We start from the raw sequence: 18,743 nt of genomic DNA on the forward strand, positions 1-18,743 counted from the left end.
CCGGCGTAACTTGTAACTTGTTCCTTGTTTTTGTGGCCTTGATAATGGCTCGTTCACTTGAAATATTCGTAGTGTTCATTGCCAATTTAAATTAATTCTGACAAGGTTAACGTGTATTTGTTCTTTTTTTGCATATGTACCATGGGCACTCTGGCAACCGGGTGGATATACCGTTTACGGAGAGACGACCTAATTCAGGTCCTAACCGAGGAAGCTGTTCCATTCGAGGAGGATGCAACTGTAGCTATCCTTCGTGGTTTGCTCGTTCAGCATGTGCGAGGCGCCTGGGAATCGTCAGAAGAGGTACCGTCTCGGCAAGACTCCACCCCCACTAATCCTGTTTTGTCTAATTCTAGATATAATGAAAAGATTTTCTTTGCTAACTTAAAACTTCTCCCTCGTCTTGACTGTTGTGAACCGCGTGCGGTTCTGGATTTTTTGATTGCGGCTGCATGCTTAGCTGGGTTAAAACTAGTCTGTGAGGTGGAGCTTCTGAAAGCTCTCTTAAGCCTCTGTGGTGCGACGTTTTTGCCACTGCTCACTGACGCCATAAGTCGGAATGTGACTTTCGCGCAGTTCAAGACATCTGTGTTACAGTTCGCCTGTCTGCCACGTGTCTTGGAAACGGGTAAACGTGAGCTAGTATTCAGGTTTCAGAAGCCTGATGAGACCTTATTACAGTTTATTAATTCTGTTCCGGCCTATGCTGAGGTGCTGGAGTTGAACCTCCCTGAGGCTGAATTAACACAAACAATAGTAGGCAACGTGTCTCCGCTGGTGTTACAGTAAAGCGCTATGCTAAGCCCTCCTTCCAGTCTGAGTGCTCTCCACAAGTGGAGCTCAGACGTGGAGAATAGATTGTTGGCTGTTAAAAAGTATCAGGAGGATTTTCACTCCATGCCTATGTCAGGTAGTTTTGCTTCTAATTCTAAAATCAAATCCCCGAATGTTCAGCCCGCTTCGCATGTCAGCTCGCAACGCGCAACGCGACATGTTGAGTGCACGGCTAGTGTTAGTGATCCCTCTGTAGGGGCGAGTCTTGCCGCCGGCAAACGCCCAGAGTCGGCAAATGCACCCGGCCCATTCTCTAATCGTCCCAGGTGTGCCAACTGCTGTACCTTCAGCCACGCGGTGTCTGAGTGCACGCAGCCCGCCGTGAGCCGCAAACAGCGAAAATGTTTCCGTTGTAAATGCACAGGGCATTACAGAAATCAATGTCCGGGAAACGGGCCCTGGCCGGGCGTGCGAGTGGTCGCCACGGTCGTCGCATGAGGAAAGCCGCTCATCATTTGTTCAATAATTTTGTACACGTTCGTCTGTTTGCGAAATTATTCCGGCCTTAATGGATTCTGGTGCTACCCGTTCTTTAATCAGCTCTGAATTGTTCGATGCATGTTGCATCAATTCTCCGCATTTGCTAAACCGTGTAAGTACCGGCTCTGACGTAAAAATTGTGTCGCCAACGGCGTGATTCTTATGTCAGACGTTGAAGTCGAACTTCACTTAAAAATCGCGGGTTTCTCATGTAATTGGCGATTTAATGTTGTTCCAGGGTTGTCACCCGCTCATTCTAGGATTAGATTTTCTGGGGAAAACTCGATGTTTGTTAGACGTCGCTAACCAGGAACTAGTATTCGACTTTCATCCTTCAAAGAAAATTAAACTTATTCATCAGGTCTCCGCTCCTATCGTCATGTCGTGCACCGACAACTCAGACGTCATCAATAGGGACGCTGTTATAGCTGACGTCATGAATATGTATTCTGATGTAATTACCAGCCGGATAGGCAGGTGTGATGTCATGTCCTATAAATTCTATCTTAAGGACACGACTCCTGTTAGGGCAAAGGGACATAAAATTTCACCTCCCAAATTCCAAAAATTGAAAAATATCATTATTGCCCCCGCACCGTATTTTTTAGTCCCTAAAAAGGAGGCTGGTGAATTTCGGCTGGTTCATAACTACAAAGAACTCAATGATAAGATTAAAGAGGACGGCTACGAGTTGCCAACCGTAGAGAGCGCCCTTCAACACCTAGAGAATGCCGCCATATTTTCTGTTATTGATTTAAATGCTAGCTTCCACCAATGTCTCTTGCATCCGGATTGTCGCAAAAACACTGCATTTTCTACCCCTTGGGGACAATTTCAATTCAATCGAGTGCCTATGGGTGTGTCTTTTGGTAGCCAGGCGATGAGCCGAGTGCTAGATCACATTCTCGGCGACTTGAAATATAAATCAGTCTTTATAATTACATTGACGATATTATCGTCTACAGTGCTAATCTGGAGCAGCACAAACAACATTTTTGTCAGGTGTTTGACCGCCTCAGAGCCGCTAATTTAACAGTAAATCCCGATAAGATTCACTTGGGAAAAGATTACGTGAAATTTTTAGGTTACATCATTTCTAAAGGTAAATTATCATGGATCCCGATACAGTTTCCCCCATTGTAAACTTCCCTCCTCCTAGGAATGTCCGAGGAGTTCAGAGATGTCTGGGCATGATGGGATATTACGCACGCTTCATTCCCGATTAGGCTGCGGTCTGTAGTCCGCTTAATAAGCTGCGTAAAAAGAATGTTGTTTTCGAGTGTGGCGACGCTCATCGGAAGTCCTTTGACGGCCTTAAGGCCCTGGTGTCTTCTCCCCCTGTCTTTGTTCTTCCTGATTTTCAACGCAGGTTCACCCTCCAGGTAGATGCGTCAAGCATCGCGGCAGGTGCCGTCCTTGGGCACATTGAAAACGATAGGTTAAGCCCTATTGCCTATGCCAGTAGAACACTCACTGACGGTGAACGATGTCTGGGTACATACGAGAAGGAAGCCTTAGCGTGTCTGTTTGGCGTCGAGGAATTCGCTTCTTATCTTGATTGTCATGAATTTGATTTGTACACGGACAATCAGGCGCTCAGCTGGCTCTTTAACCATCCGAACCAGCTCGGTAAGCTTGGACGCTGGGTGTTGAGGTTGTCCCGTTTTAGATTTAAATTACATTACATTAAGGGTAGTGATAACGTGGTGGCTGATGCGCTTTCGCGAATGTTTTCCCCTGATGAGTTTGATACACGGTTTCGTCTGCGGCTGAAACAAAGCCGATTTGTGTTGCTGTTTGTAAAGCATTTCCCGAGTCATTTCTTAGCATTCATCAATGTCAGCAGGAGGATCCATTGTGTATTCAAATCCGGAAGGATTTGAGTGCTGGTAAAGCCGTGCTATATATTGAGGAACAGGGTGTAGTATATTATACCAGGAAATCCAGTAGGCAAAATAAGGCTGTTTTTCCTGCCTCCCTCCGCCCTATGGTGTTGAAATATTTTCACGACTCCTTATTGGGTGCACACTTGGGCATCGATAAAACTTTTCGTCGAATTAGCGCGCATTTAGCATGGCCTGAATTGCGAGCTGATGTTCAGAAACACGTGCGATCTTGTCGAGATTGTCAAGTCTGGAAGCCCCCGCAGTGTGCCAAAGTCGGCTTGTATTGAGCTGATGCTCCTGTAGCTCCCTGGCATGTGCTTCACATTGACATTTTTGGTCCTCTCACATGTTCAAAAAAGAAAATAATTGTATTTTGGTCATCTTGGACATTTTTTCTAAATTTGTGTTACTCATTCCCTTAAAAAATATTAAAACCGTTAGTATTGTTAGAGCCTTACGAGATCAGGTGTGGAAATTTTTTGGTGCGCCTGCCATGTTAACGTGTGATAACGCACTCTATTTCCATTCAATAAAGTTTAAAGACATGTGTTTTCAATGGGCCATTAAGCCCATTTACAGCAGTCCTTACTGTCCCCAGGGAAATCAATCTGAGCACATAAACAAAGTGCTTAAGGGTATTCTTACATCTTTCTACAGGGATGATCAGTCGCTATGGGATAGTGATCTGGATTTTATTAATGTAGGGCTTAATTCAGCCGTTCATTCGATTCCCTCCTTCGATCCCATTCCTAGGTAGAGAGTTGACCCACCCCCTGCTGAACCTGTGGGGACTGCCGCCACTGGAATCCACCTCTGATGACGAGTCACTGGAGGCCGTGCTTGATAGTGTGGCGTGTAATCTCACGAAGGCGCGTCAAGCCGTGGCTAATTTGTATAATGCTTCCCGGAGACCTCATGGTTTTGTAATTGGAGATCTTGTGTTGGTTAAGAATTGTTTGTTGCCTAGATTGGCTGATAACATTAATTCAAAATAAATTCCTCCATACGTTGGTCCGTACGTCATTAATAGATTTTTAGGTGACAACACTGTTTTGTTGCATAGTGCTGCTGGTTCAAAGAAATTCAAAAAAGCCCATGTTGGGCATCTAAAGAAATTTAATGTGTAGCCTTGATGGTCTGCAGTTGTTTTGGCGTTCGCGTCTGGCCTTGTGTTTTTTTTCCCCAGCTTGTTTGGTTATTGTTTCCCCCTCCCTCCTTTCCTTGTCGCGGAAGCCACGCCCACAAGAGAATTTGCGCCGCTGTGGACCTGACGCTCCTCAGCCTGCCCTCACCACCGTTGTTGCTGGTGCCCGCCCGTTCTCTGCTGCATCTACGAGGCCGCCCGCCTCTTCTGCCGCCTGAGTTCGTGACTGCATCATTGCGAGCCATCCGGAACGCCGCATACGCATGTTGCTGTGCGGTCCTTCGCAGGCTCTAAGGGCAGGGGCCCGCCCTGAGGAGCCTTCTACGAGTCGCCGCGGCACGATCGATGCTGTACCTGGCTGAGCGATCGGCCGGCTACTCTGCAGTGCTGGCGTGCCGGCGTGCTGGCGTGCGACCCTCGTCCCGCTCGTCTGGAGCTGCGACACAGGCCGTGAACGAGACCGCTCGACGCACGCTGTCGCAAAGGAAGTCCTGGCCCCTGTGAGCATGCAACTCGCTCGACGGGGGTGCGAGTTGAAGAGTCGAGTCAGCCAGGCGCCAAGGGAGTTTGCAGCCTTGGGGACGCCCGTTGCTGCCGTGCCCGGATGCGCGTCTGCCTGTTGACTTACGAACTTTGGTGCTCGAATCCACGTATGAACATGAACTTTCTTGGGACGTCCCGCAAATTCAAGACTAATCTTCAGCGCTGAAGATGCCTTCTGGTCTATGTAATTGGACTTTGTAATAATTCAAGAAACCTTGGCCTATGTATTTGGCGTATATAATCACGTGTATTTTGGACTGTATGTGTACATGGTTGAAAATTATTAGTTTGGACTGGCAGTCAAACCTTTTTGTGGACACTTCAAGTATTTTGTAACCTATTTGAAATTGAAATTGACATTGTGGTGGTGCTTGCGAGGGCGGCGGGTACGGTTGTTCATGGGCAGGGGAGTTGTAGCGGTCGGGTTCGCAGCTACTTTCAAACTCCGCGCATCAGCGCGGCGGTCGGCACTTCGTCCCCTCCCTCCTTCCCCCTCCTAGTGTGTGTTTGCTTGCTCCTCGCCTCCCCTCCTGGGGTTGGCGCATGCGCGCTGTGCCGCACTAAATCTATTTAAATGGCTGACAAAGTGTAATTCGGTCTTATCTTGTTGAATTTGTTGGCTGGTCTCTTTCGGTAGCTCGAGTAGCTGCATTGTCTTTGTAATCCAGCATGTAGTCAGTTAGGCTTAATTTGTACGACGTGCGAGAGCGACCTCCTAGGGGGGGGGGGAATGTAAGTGTTGTTCTGTTTTCCGAGTGAGGCGGTGGCCGTTGCCCTAAGCTTATGTAAATTCTTGTCTGTTTTGTTTAAATTCCCTTTCGGTCGCCACCTAGAAAATTACGTTTGGATTTACTTAAATAATTTAACTTCACTTTCAACATTTTATTTGTAACTGTTCTCCACTGAGACGTCGACGTACGTAAAACGCCACATTGCTTAATTTAGAATGTAACTTAACTTGTGCGCATTATGTAGTAGGTTATCCCTACAAAACGAATTTGTTTAAATCTTGCTGTTTTCAACGCGTCTACCTTGTGTGGACGTGACGCCCCCTTCTGATGGTCCGTAATGGGACCGCGAACCTTTTCGCCGGCGTAACTTGTAACTTGTTCCTTGTTTTTGTGGCCTTGATAATGGCTCGTTCACTTGAAATATTCGTAGTGTTCATTGCCAATTTAAATTAATTCTGAATATGATACGTCATTGTTAACCTAATTTGTTTTCCTGTCTCACTGTTATTGTTCACGTGTTCATCAGTATTATTCTTTTTTTGGCCTTATTAAAGGCCAACTTAATAATCTGATATTATGTTATTATGTCATCAAATACTATACCTCAGTCCTTGCCATGTTACGGCCTCCCTCCTCGCCTCAAAGCAATTAAGCTTTCACATTAATGTATGTTGAATTTACAATGTACTGGAATCATGTTGTCCGGTTGATTAGGGCATGGGCTTTGATTCTACCTTTGTTCCGCGGCGCTCGCCTGACTCGGGTGGGCCATGTCTAGGGGCGCGTTCCGTTAGCGGGGTCGGATACTGGCGGTTGCAGGTCGGGCTTTAGGGTAGCCTTCGGTCGGACGACGTCGTAGCTTGACGATATGTAAATTTACAAAAAAAATTTTACAGACACTTGCTGCAACACCAGATGGTCATTGTCTCTTCCTGCAGTCCATGGTACTGTTGTTATTGCTGAGGGTGCCTGTGTGTTAGTCCACTTACTTGGGGCATGACGTCGCCAGGCCACCAAGAATGCTATACTAACAGAATGGTTATGATATTCACTACACAATTAGGAATGCATGAATTCTGGTAAGAGTGATTTTATTCTGCACTTGTCTCTCATTCATGGTGCCACTCATCACATGGCTTGCTTAGTCCTTGACGCAGCACGCCTTAACTGATCATTTGGTAGTGGTTATGAGAGCATAGTGAAACCAGTGGCGAAGCCAGGGGGGGTTTTAGGGGTTCAACCCCCCCCCCCCTTTTAGCACCAAATCTTTAATTAATTTCTTATTAATCACTCAAACAAATTTCATATTAACATTAATAAAAATTTTACTATTACAATATTTAAAATTAAGTACCGAAAACTGCTAAAATAGCTTTATTTTACACCTCCCCCCCCCCTGCTTTAACACCCCTCCAATACACAAATCCTGGCTACGCCACTGAGTGAAACTATGAATTACTTAAGGGCCTCTGTCTTTTCGTGCAATTAGTTATTGTACAGGTTTGGACAAAATTGATGTAGATGTGTTTACATCTTTGTTTATATGTTAAATTTAACTCTTTTTGTGCCTTGATCTTTTTTTTTAAATAAATATTTTATAATGTCATGTGTTTATAATATCGGTAGGTATTGGCTACAAACATTTGTCACTGCGAATTTCATAGCACCTTTATGTATGATTTACATCTTAACAAACTATATAACTAATTATAATTAAGTAGCTGAAACACAGTATTTAATATTGCAAAAGTAAAACATTTAGAATGAAGTCTAAATCTTAATTTAAGAAATTTCCATTGGCTAAATCTGTGTTACATTCTCCTTGCACCTTTACTTACCTGTATATCAGTTTTATAAGTTTTTGAAGTAAATATATAATAGTTTTTGTTTATTGAATTTGAAAATAAATTTGATAAACTACGTTTACATTTAATACGAAAGATGTCTCTGCTGTCGTTTGGCGCAATGACGTTTGGTGACGTCATTAGATATCGTCCGTGAAATTTCCAGTGCCTGTCTTGATATCGTTTCTGTTTTGCGCGTAGTGGAATAGTGAATTGAATCGAAAAGCATCCACGTCTAAATTTGCAGTTTGCAGGTGTATATTTGGTAGTGAGAAACTTTGTTTGTCGTATGTCCATCCAGAATCTTAATACATTTGGTAAGAATATTATTTTTGTGTTATTTTGAAGTTTTATTGCAAGCCGTTTTCACAAAATGGCTGCCCTGTCTTCACAGTACTTTTATATTGCGATGTTCTTGAATTGCTGAAATATTCATAGTTGAGTTATGTGTAATTTATTTCAAGTTAAATGCCACATAAAGTGCAGAGTAATAGTATACTTTAATTTTTGGGATGTTGATATTGGTATTGGCGTAACGTAGGCTACATAAATAATTCCTACTTCGTATTTTATCAATACTCTTACGTTTTCGTCTATTTTGTTTTTTTGTTAAATCAGCAAGCTAATTTATACTGCTCGTTAATTTCTATTAGTAGCTATGACACAATAGCTAGCGGTCTTCGACCTCAAATTAATTGCTGGCCCTACCCGGAAGTTAAATTTCAACCTCGACTAGGACTGATTTGACGTAAAACGCTAAACGTTAAATGAAAGACTACTCTTAACAGACGTGGAAAATACGGGTGTTAGTGTCTTAAAAATGAACTCATCTGAAAATTGAACGCAATGTGAAGGAATATTTGAAAAGATAACCATTTTGCATAATTATGATGGTCACTTATAAATTAGTTTGTAAGATTTGTTTACATTATGTTTTTAACTTAGTGTTGGGATTCTGTGCGTGTTTGTGTGTGCAGATTTACAAATCGCATAACAATGTTCACATAGAAATTTAGTTTCCAATTTTATTTACCCTACCAGTGGAAACATACCACTGATGCAGTGCTTCCAGTTAAAACACATTTGCCATTATTTTTAATGATTTAGGTATGTAATTCTCCGACATTGCAGCTTTTTATAACTGAAAGAAAAAATCGGAAAACAAGGTTTACACACTACACACATCCATAAATATTTACCCTGAAGGGATGGTTTCTTAATTTCTCCTGGTTTGTGAGAAAAATATTTTTATAGCTTATGTTAACAATACCTGTGTTTTCACACTCCCACCACCGGGAAGCCTACAACTCACGTAGTTTCGGTTCCCTACCACGTTCATGCAACTTTGGATTTCTCTCAAAAATTGAAATTAAAAAAATAGAAGGGTTAGGTTAGGTCAGTCACAACATGCTTGTTTTCATTGGAAACTTCTGATTTAGCGGCTGTGGCGTTAATACCAAAACGCAAAACTTCGGAAATCTTAGGAAATTCTTGCAGGGAACCAAAACTACGTGAGTTGTAGGCTTCCCCCCCACCACCAGTCATTGTTTACCTGCAATTGTGTATCTATTTGTTTAGCACAACTGTAGCCAACTATGGAGAATTAAAAATAAGCTAATTATTTTGTTTTATAAATTGAACTTTATCCATGGTGCTGAAAGCTTGATCTTGTGGTACATGTTGCTTGCTGTTTTAAGTCAGTACGTCAGAAAATCCTGTACATTAAAAAATTGTCACACAATGAATTATGATTGTAAGTCAAATAAAAAATATTTTTTTCAACCTACATTCTTAATTCTTTAATATTTCTTTCATGTGCAGGATTTTCCAACGTTCTGAACTAAAACAGCAAGCATCGTGTACCGCAGGATCAAACCATCAGGATCTTTCGACATACTGAATTAAAACAGCATGAATAATGTACTATAGGATCAACTTGGATACGTAATATGGAACTTTACCAGAACAAGTAGGAATTTTGAAACACTGTTTGCAGGGTTATTGGAGGAATGTCTATAGTGGTTGAAAAACACATTTGGAATTCTATGATTTTTTTTACAGATAATTTACCATGTGGTGACTTTAAGTGGAATACTTTTATATACCTATATTTATATATAAAATGTTTCTTGTTAGTATGTTCACGTTACAGATATAACTACCATCAACATAATACAAGTTTTTTTAATTTACTTGAGAGATTATGTTTAAATCAAAATTTAACATTATTTTGGATAAATTGCTGTACGTATTTGAAAGATTTCACAGATAAATTAGTCTACAAAACAGTATAAAATTATGCAAATGTTACTACAAATGCCTCAAGTCTTATCATTTGAAAACACTATTCTCTATTTTTATTGAAACAGCCATTAGATTAAAATCACCTGAAAAAGATTTGTTGGATAAATTTAACTCTGAAATTCAGTAGCAACCATGTTGGCCTAGTGTTTTATTAAAAAAATAATTTTATCCTTTTTTACATGTTTACAATTAATTAAGAATAAGAAAAAAAATCATTATTGTCTTGTTACTTTTCATTAGTAGTTCATTTACATCTGCATAAATGTAGTTTGACTGCAACTAGCAGTTTGGGACTGCAAATATTATATTTAAGGTGTATACAAAATGTGAGTTTAAATGTTTAAAAGTTTCAGTTTTGTATGACCATGTTTTTTTGACTGCAAATAATTTATAAAAAATTTAATTTGAGCTTTTTGAAATGGGGATCATAAAGATTAAATTTATGTTCAGATGTACTTTGAAGAGTATGGTAACAAGATTTTTTTGTACCCAGAATCATGTCAAATGGTTTTAAGGCGAGTGTTGCCACAGTTTGTGCAGGAGCAAGAATGTTGCTAATGGGAGAGATAGGAAATGTCATAAACACAGCTTGCTGCAGTGAAGTTAGAAGAGGGAAGGAGTTCCAGATGTCATTTTAACGCCTCATCAGTTTTCAAGGCCACGCTACAAATGGTTTAGCACAGGAATTAGCACGACTGTGTGTGTAATTCTTAAACTTTTGCATGAGCCTCTACAGAATGTCTGTTTTCCAACATTCATGAAGGTTATTAAAAAAAAGTCATGTTTTGTAGAAAAGTTTACAAGTTCGTAGAAAATCAATTATGTTTAAGTTTTTCAAAAAAGTATGCTCCTCTTGATTGAAACTTTGTAACTAACTTAGAGATGGCTTGTTGACCAGAGAGATGCTGAGAAGATCAGAGCAATAGGTATGAAGTTTATGAGGAGTAGTTGGCAGTTACGAGACGAGACAGGATCAGGAATGAGATGGTGCAAGCGAGAGCAGGAGTACCAGGATACAATGAGATGATGGCAAATATGTGAATGAGGATGGTATGGTCGTGTGAAGAGAATGGGAAATAAGGAAAATGATTTGAGTTGAAGTATACAGGAAAAAGACCCTGAGGAAGAACTTAAATAATATGAATTTTTGTGTTTCAGTAATGTTTCTTATTTAGTCTGGGAAATTTATTGATGAGGTTACTGAAAATTTGAAGTAATTGCAGAGATTTATTTTGATTTAAACAGGTACCACAAACACGTATTTTTGCACCCTTTCCAGTTTATGTCTTAAGTTCTATTAAAAGTTTTTCTCCATTTATTTTTGCTTGTAAGTTTATCGGTACTTTGACCAAGTGGATTGACTTAGCAGTGAGATAAAATCTTTGATAGTTAAGTTGCCTGTTGCCAGTAGTGAAGTGTGATATGCCTAAAAGTTGCTATTTTGAATTTTTATTTTTATTGGTGACTTAACTAGTTTATTTGGTCAGGGAAAACATTTTGAAGAGTCAGGGAATTTTTTTTGTATCACAGGTTTGCTAACTACTCGGGATAATGCTCTGCTGACACATTGTAGTTTGCCCTGAATTTGTTCCTGTCAGATAAATTTCAGTACAGGGCTACATTTCACTTTTTCACACTTCATATTACTGTTAAAACCATATTGATGTTTAATAATTTAGCATTAGCACTAATTTGGCAAGGCCAGGTTGACGAACAAGCCAGATAAGAGATCTTTCACTGATAAAAGTTTAAGTTACTATTCAGATTCCATTATTTCTCTTTTCTCAGCACTTATTAGGTCAAAATTAGAATTTTGTTCAGATGGAACAACATTAATTCATCTGTATTGATAAAATTGAAAATATTCAAAACAAATGTATTAAACTTATTACTCAATAATTTCCCCCTCCTAAATTAACATCACTTTTTGATCAGTGTGCCCTCCTTGATCATCTTTTTATTTCCAATTGTTATTCATCTAAAATCAATTGTAAATACATCTTAGATAATACTGGTTTAAGAGTTCCCCAGTATCATAGTCGACTTACGTCTTCTTACTGTACAATCAAGAGAAAAAATATTATTTTTAGGTTAATAAGCAATTATAATAGATTAGATTTAATAGTAACAAGCTTAACCAATTAGTAAATTATTTTAGTAGCACTTGCAGTCAACTCAATTAACAGTGTATCTTTGTTTGTTGGCATTATAAATTTACTATTATTCTAAATTCACTAATTTTATGTATTTTTGAATTTATTAATTTTTTGTTTTTAATTTTTTTTGTTTTGTTTCCTTTGTCTGTGGTGTCTTATGTAGTGTGTTTGTTTTTTTTTTTGTACCGTGCACACCCCTGTAATCTCTTCTCAGAGTGTTGGTGTGCATGTCACAATTTATAAACAAATAAATAATAAAGAAGATTGAGCATGTAGTCTTAACTAATGTGTGCTTTGCAGACCCCTTTGCTGATGCAATCAAGGGATCAGAAGATGACGTGCAAGATGGTCTAGTGCACATACGAATCCAGCAGCGGAATGGTCGTAAGACACTGACTACGGTGCAAGGACTATCTTCTGAGTATGACTTGAAGAAAATTGTCCGAGCATGTAAAAAGGTAGGTTTAGTGTTATGAACTCCCTGAAGACAGGGTGAAATATTGAAAACTCAATGAATTGTCAAAGGGAAATGGAGAATTCTGGTAATTGAAAAGGCATCTTCTCTACATGATTTTATAATAATGTCTTAAAACTTTTATCTATTTAAATAAAAAAAGTTGTGTGTTAATAAAACTCATATTATCTGATATTTACTAACAGTCGGTAATATAATGTATGTTATAAAAGTCATTCTGTATTCATTTGAAGCATGTCATGTCTTGATATTTAGCCTTATCACAGTTAACAGGTAATATTGTTTCAAAGTTTGATAAGTCAAACATTCATTTCTTTTTCTGGTTAATAGAGTTGGTAATGTAATTTTGATGGAAATTATAACTGTGCAAACTGAGCGGTGTAGGGCAACCTTTAATAGTTGATTGTGTGTGTTGTAATATGTCATCTTGCAAGATGGGCAATGAGATAGGGAAAAATCCGGGTGTAGAGTAGGTAAGAAAGTGTGTGGGAACCTTGACAGTATTCCTAAAACAGGTCTTTGCTTGAAGTTTAAATACTTTGTGCAGTACTTTAATGGAAATAAAATTAGTTTTGAATCTCGTAGATACCTACTTGCTTATTTTGCACTAGCCCTCAGTTTATGAATCAGATGGGAATCTGTCTATTCATTCAAACAAGCTTCCTTATGTTTTTATATTTAATGTACATTTTCATGAGAAGGATCTAGCAAAAAAAAAAGGTAATTTGATCAGTGTAGAGTTAAGTTTTGTTAGTAAGCTTAAAAAAGGAGAAATATTAAACTTGTATACATTTTGCTACATATCAGGGTGTCTACTAGGTCACGAAAAAGTCACGAATGTTGTAAAAGGTCACGAAAGTCCCGAAAAAGTCACAATTTTTAAGTATATTTTGGTAAAAGTCACGAAAAAATTAATTACAAGGCTAATGTGTATTTCTTGTGCACTGATCTTGTATATACCATACTTTTTGTGCTTTTGGCAGCTTGCATTTTCAGGAAAATCATGGCTTAAGATATTCCCACACAATACATTTTCCCGTGTTTAACTAGGCCAGTCCCGCCATTTTCACCATAAGACGTTTGCTTTAAAATCCCGTTCAAAATGTTGCTTAAAACTTCTATTCTCCATGCAACGTCATAATTTTCACATAGAATGCAGAGAAAATTTTAACAATAGCGATTTGCTCTTCTTTATTTTAAAAAAAAGTCCGTTAGAATGCTGTGAAAACGTAATTTATTCAATTCTCGTACATTACACGCTTAAAAAAGGATGGTATTCGTTCCGTGGCGGCCACAGCGTAGTCAGTTTCATTCTTACTCAACAGAGAGCACAACGATCGCACATAATCGAATGTAGCTGTCAAGGCGTCAATGTGCGCGACCCTTGTCCATATCGATAAGTTGTTAGCCAAATGGCGAGCGTTCATAATCAAACTTATAGCGTTGAGTTCGTTTGTTTACTGCTTGCTTGTGTGTACGAACTACGAAACGTAAATTTATGTTTGGCTAGGATAAAAGAAAGCCAAAAATTTGTGCGCAAAATGTGTGATGTATTTCCGTGTTTTGGTTTTGTTAATGACTTCGTTTACAAATTACAAAACACAAAATCCCTAAATTGCCGCCACATTTTATTTTCCAACTGAAATCATTGTCAAAGAGGTTAAAGTGCTACGGAATGGAATTATAATATTTTCTATGATATAATTGCTGAAAATGGTGCCAACAAATGTTAATGTGTTTTAGCGCTTAAAGTGCGACGAAAAATTGGCATGCGGGAAAGCAGATCTAATTAATTTTATTCATGTAAGTTTCAAACTAACCTTCATTTGTAGGCTTAACTTATGTCTTTTTTTCCAGCACCTAGGCCTATACATTTTGATAAAGAAAAGCAAATGTTCAATTTTTCATTTTATTTTTGATGTAAGTTATAGGCTACACTTAATTTTATAACATTTAAAAATTATACCATTTTGACAAGTTTCGTGGTCACACTTCAGTAGAAATTGTCATGAAAAAGTCAAGAAAAAGTCACTAATTTTTATTTTTGTAACTCAGTAGACACCCTGCATATAGATTGTCTGTTGCAAGTCAATTAATAATTGAATAGAAAACATTTTTTTTAATAAGTATATTAAGGGAGTGTATTCTGATTAATTTTGTAGGTTGTTGAATACAGGAAATTGGTTATAGAAAGGAATTATAAAGATGTTATAAGTATTACTTAATCACAAAAATTATAATTTGTTTTAATGGTATTGTATGATCATTCAAAATTATTGTGCAGGAAAACTGCGAAAGTGATGTCACTTAACGTCATGAAAAGGTAACAAAATCGAAGGGCTCATCATGAAAAAGTCTTTAAATAAACTGTTAAGGGTGCTAAAAGTCAAGAAACAGTAATATCCAGTGAGTAGTCTTTTCAAACTTGCATTTGTTTTTTGAATGCCTCACTTCAGTTTATAGTTGCAAATTAAGTGTAAACCATTGTGTGTTCCCGTGCGAATAATCGCAAGTTAAATTTTTTTCTTCAATTATCACATGTAATAAAAAAGTTATCATCGTGAAACAGTTATTGATTTTGATAGAATAAATAATAGTAGTATTGGTAGAATTGGGTGTTATATTGGTTGCACTTGATTGTGAAAAAAAATGTATATCTCTGGCTGCTCTCATATTAGTGAGGTAAAATATTTACCAGTTATAATTATATTCTTAAGCTTTTAAATACAGTTTGTCTAAATCGGTCCAGTAGTTTTTGCGTGATCTTAGAACAAACAGACAAATATTCAATGATATAGAAATTCAATAAAAAATTATTTTAGTGGTTGGAGACTGTTCTTAAATCGTATGGAAATTATCTCTGAAAAAAATTTAGCATGTTTAATTTTGCTTATTAAATTTAAATGATCTTGTGGTATATAAAAGTTGTAAGATTTTATTAAAAAGATGTGGAAAAGTTCTGAAATTGATTCACCAAGGATATTTGTAGACACCCTTAACTTGAACTGGCCAGCAAAGTGAGAGGCACTCCAGTGGTAAGTAGCTTGGCTTCTGGGTCGTAGCCGTGTCCTTGGCGAATAATTCACAGACGTTTTGTCGACATTGCACTTGCCATCATCAGGGATCAGTTACCTACTAGTAGTACCTACTACCTGGTAGTTAACCTCAGTAGGTAACTGCTCCCTGATGATGGCTACTGCAGTGTCGACTTAAACGTCGGTGAATTATTCGCAGTGGACGCGGCTACAACCCAGAAGCCAAGCTACTTCAGACAATGGCAGTGAAAGCCTGCGAGTGGTAGTTTGAAAGCTGGTGATCCTGCTGTGCTCGCTGAAGTGGACGGCATGGCTCCGTGTGACCGCGGAGGCTGCCCTTGACCGGCCGAGTGGTATCTGGGTCACGGCAGAGCCAGTGTGTCAGTGCCGCCCGGGTGGGCCTGGCTTGCCTTGACGCACGACCTTGCCAGCGCCTTGACCGTGTTCTTCCTGTCCTTAGGCTCCAGGGTTTCCACATTCTGGAAAGTCTGGGAATTTACTCTAAATCCTGGAAAAGTCATTCCCCCATATTTGAGGGGAAATGTCATACTCCAGTTTGCCATCACCCATGCTGTGAAAGCATTTTTTTTTTCATCTAGTATTTTAATGTCTAGTCATACACAATATAAACTGCCATATACAAGTTTCTATTTGAAATAGTGAGGGAGAAAAAATTGGTAAGTTTTAATTTTTGGTCACAGGAAATTTTATTACAGATGTGTGTGTGGCCAACTTCCATAAAATTGACAGTCCTAAGGTTAGAATGCCCTTTTTTCTTTCTTTAGGAATGTGTTATTGAATCAGTGCCAATTTTCAGCAGTGGTACAAATGTTTTATGTATGTTGTACGTAGCATAAATTTAGAATGTGACTTAAAAAAGCAACATGTAAACACACGTGTTCAACAAGCTAAGTATTTTTAAAATAATGAGAAATTGCAAAATATATAATTTATCAGTAAGCACAAAAAAGTGTCTGAAAATGAATTTTAATTTATTGAAATTAATTAGGTTTTTTTTATATATAATTAAACTGCAGGAGGGACCAAAACTAAAAGTGTTTGAAGTTGACAGGCAGGCCGATCAGAATTTAAAAACACTTGTAGAACAGATGTGATGTAGTTGTATCTATGCCCTGGAGGGGGGGGGGGGTACTCCGGGCCCCCTGGAATTATTCCTCAGTGTGGGGGCCGCTTGCACTTGCAAAATGGTAACTGTGAAACAGGAATGATTAAGGTAATTTTGCAGTCACCCTCTATTCACCCTCTGGAATCCTACAGATTTTTGCTCTGGTTTGAACTCCCACCATGTAAGAAAATTTTTAATCCGACAGGCAAGAACTTTCCTAAATTATGTCAAAATAGTGTTCTTTGCCTCTGATTGAAACTGGACATGCATATTTTCATTGTTTATGGTAACTGGACTTTGTGCTCTGTACCGCTATATTGAGTGATGTGCTGCCGACTCGAAATTTCGTGAAAATATACACCTGGTGTGTTTTGTAAAACTATGGAAATATTGTACCTGCTTAACTGTTGCAATTGGGAAGGTCGGTTGAGGCACACATTAGAGCCCGAGGGGAAAACCCCACGGCCCTTCGGGTGTCGGAGTTGTGCCAGATTGAATTGTGCTTAGTTTCACGGGAACAGTTAATACTGGGACCGTGTTGCTGCACACACATTTACTTCTGATGAGTCTGAACTAATGCGATGGCGGTGTTGATCGTGTCACTAGCTGCATAACTTTGTGTGAACGCTATAAAAAAATGTTTTAAAGCATATGAATTTATTATTGAATTTTAAGCAAATGCTCATCTGAAAAGCAAAAGAAACTCTCTCTCGCTGTAATAAAATATTTCCCACTGGCTTTTAAGTAGATTAAACCATGCAGAAATTAACGAGGATTTGAAAACAATTCATGTAATGCAAATTTAGAATTATAGTAAAAAAAGAGGATATATTAACTTATTTTAAATGTGATTTTTACACTAAAATATAATTGCTGTTGTGCATCTGCAATGGAAATTTCACGTTATTGGTTGTTAACTTGTAAATATGTAAATGTAAACTTTTGAGGATTTATAATTTTTTTTCACTATCTGGAAACTGCCTGTTTTTTTGTTTTCATCCTGCCATCCCAGCAAGACTGGTGGGGGTGAGATTGTAAAGCAGGGTGGATGTTGCATGACTTGGCTAACTGCGAGTGTTCCTGTGGGTGCAGGAGTTTGCGTGCAATGGCACAGTGATAGAACACCCGGAGTACGGAGAGGTGCTGCAGCTGCAAGGCGACCAGCGGGAGAACATCTGCCAGTGGCTCACCAAGGCCGGCCTGGCCAAGCCGGAGCAGCTCAAGATCCACGGCTTCTAGGAGTCCGTGCCCACCATGATCCTCCTCATGCTCTAAATTATCCGGCGGACCGCGACGGGACACTTCACCAAATTACAGTTGCACAAATAACCTGTTAAATAATAAAAAAAAAATATTAGTTGGTTCAACAAGGTTTTGTAAGCAATAAAATATTTCTCATTCTCGATTTCTGTCAATGTTAACTTCAACAAACTGATCTTGGGCAACATCATTTCGGACGTCGTACGGAAAGGCAATGTGTGTGTTTTACGTGAGGTAGTATGTATCTGAGTGCTATTGATGATTTTAGAGAATTACTTTAAAGTGTTAGTATATCAATTTTTCTTGGTTTTTAATTTAATGGCAGTTTTATAATGTATACAATCTATTTTTGTACGACCTGTTGATTGATTGATTTTTCCTTTAAAAAAAATTGAGTTTTAGTTTGCCTTCTTGTAGAATACATTGACTAAGGAAGATTAAAAAAAATGTGTAGCTGAATCTCCAACCTACCAGTTTGATATTCCGTGCCTTTGGGGGGGATCATGAAATAAAAATTTTTCAAGACCTGTTGTCTATTTTACACTTGGTGTACTAGTAGTGTCCAAATTGTTTTGAGTGTTGCTTCGTTTTACCCATGTTGCAGTTAATTCCAGGATCAATCATGTAAAGTTATGTTCAATGTAATAAAGGTTAATTAAAACGGTATTGTCCCAGAGAAACTTGTTTCACCTGCCATTTGTCCTACTATGACAGTATGAATGTGCAAATGTTGCGAGACTAGCTATTGTGTTATCATGATGAATTATTTGCAAAGAGGTTTTTAAGACTACTGTGCGAAGCAGAACAAAAGTTCTGAAACGGTGTGAAAATATTTGCTCATGGCTTGTCATGTTTACTTGCCTGTGGTAGATTCTGAAATTATTTTTTGTTGCACAAGGTACATTGGAACTTTAGAGTTTGTTGC

General features: G+C 38.7%; 1 protein-coding gene across 1 annotated transcript; it reads left to right on the forward strand.

The window, feature by feature from the left end:
• The first annotated feature begins 7,435 nt into the window (after window positions 1-7,435).
• LOC134540742 (eukaryotic translation initiation factor eIF1) lies at window positions 7,436-18,492 on the forward strand. The gene is made up of 3 exons (XM_063383640.1): window positions 7,436-7,779; window positions 12,223-12,380; window positions 17,651-18,492. The coding sequence occupies exons 1-3, from the start codon at window positions 7,752-7,754 to the stop codon at window positions 17,795-17,797; spliced, it is 333 nt and encodes a 110-aa protein (XP_063239710.1). The 5' UTR covers window positions 7,436-7,751; the 3' UTR covers window positions 17,798-18,492.
• The last annotated feature ends 251 nt before the right edge of the window (window positions 18,493-18,743 follow it).

Source organism: Bacillus rossius, chromosome 17 (assembly GCF_032445375.1).
Source record: "Bacillus rossius redtenbacheri isolate Brsri chromosome 17, Brsri_v3, whole genome shotgun sequence".
In the NCBI taxonomy this organism is placed as follows: domain Eukaryota; kingdom Metazoa; phylum Arthropoda; class Insecta; order Phasmatodea; family Bacillidae; genus Bacillus; species Bacillus rossius.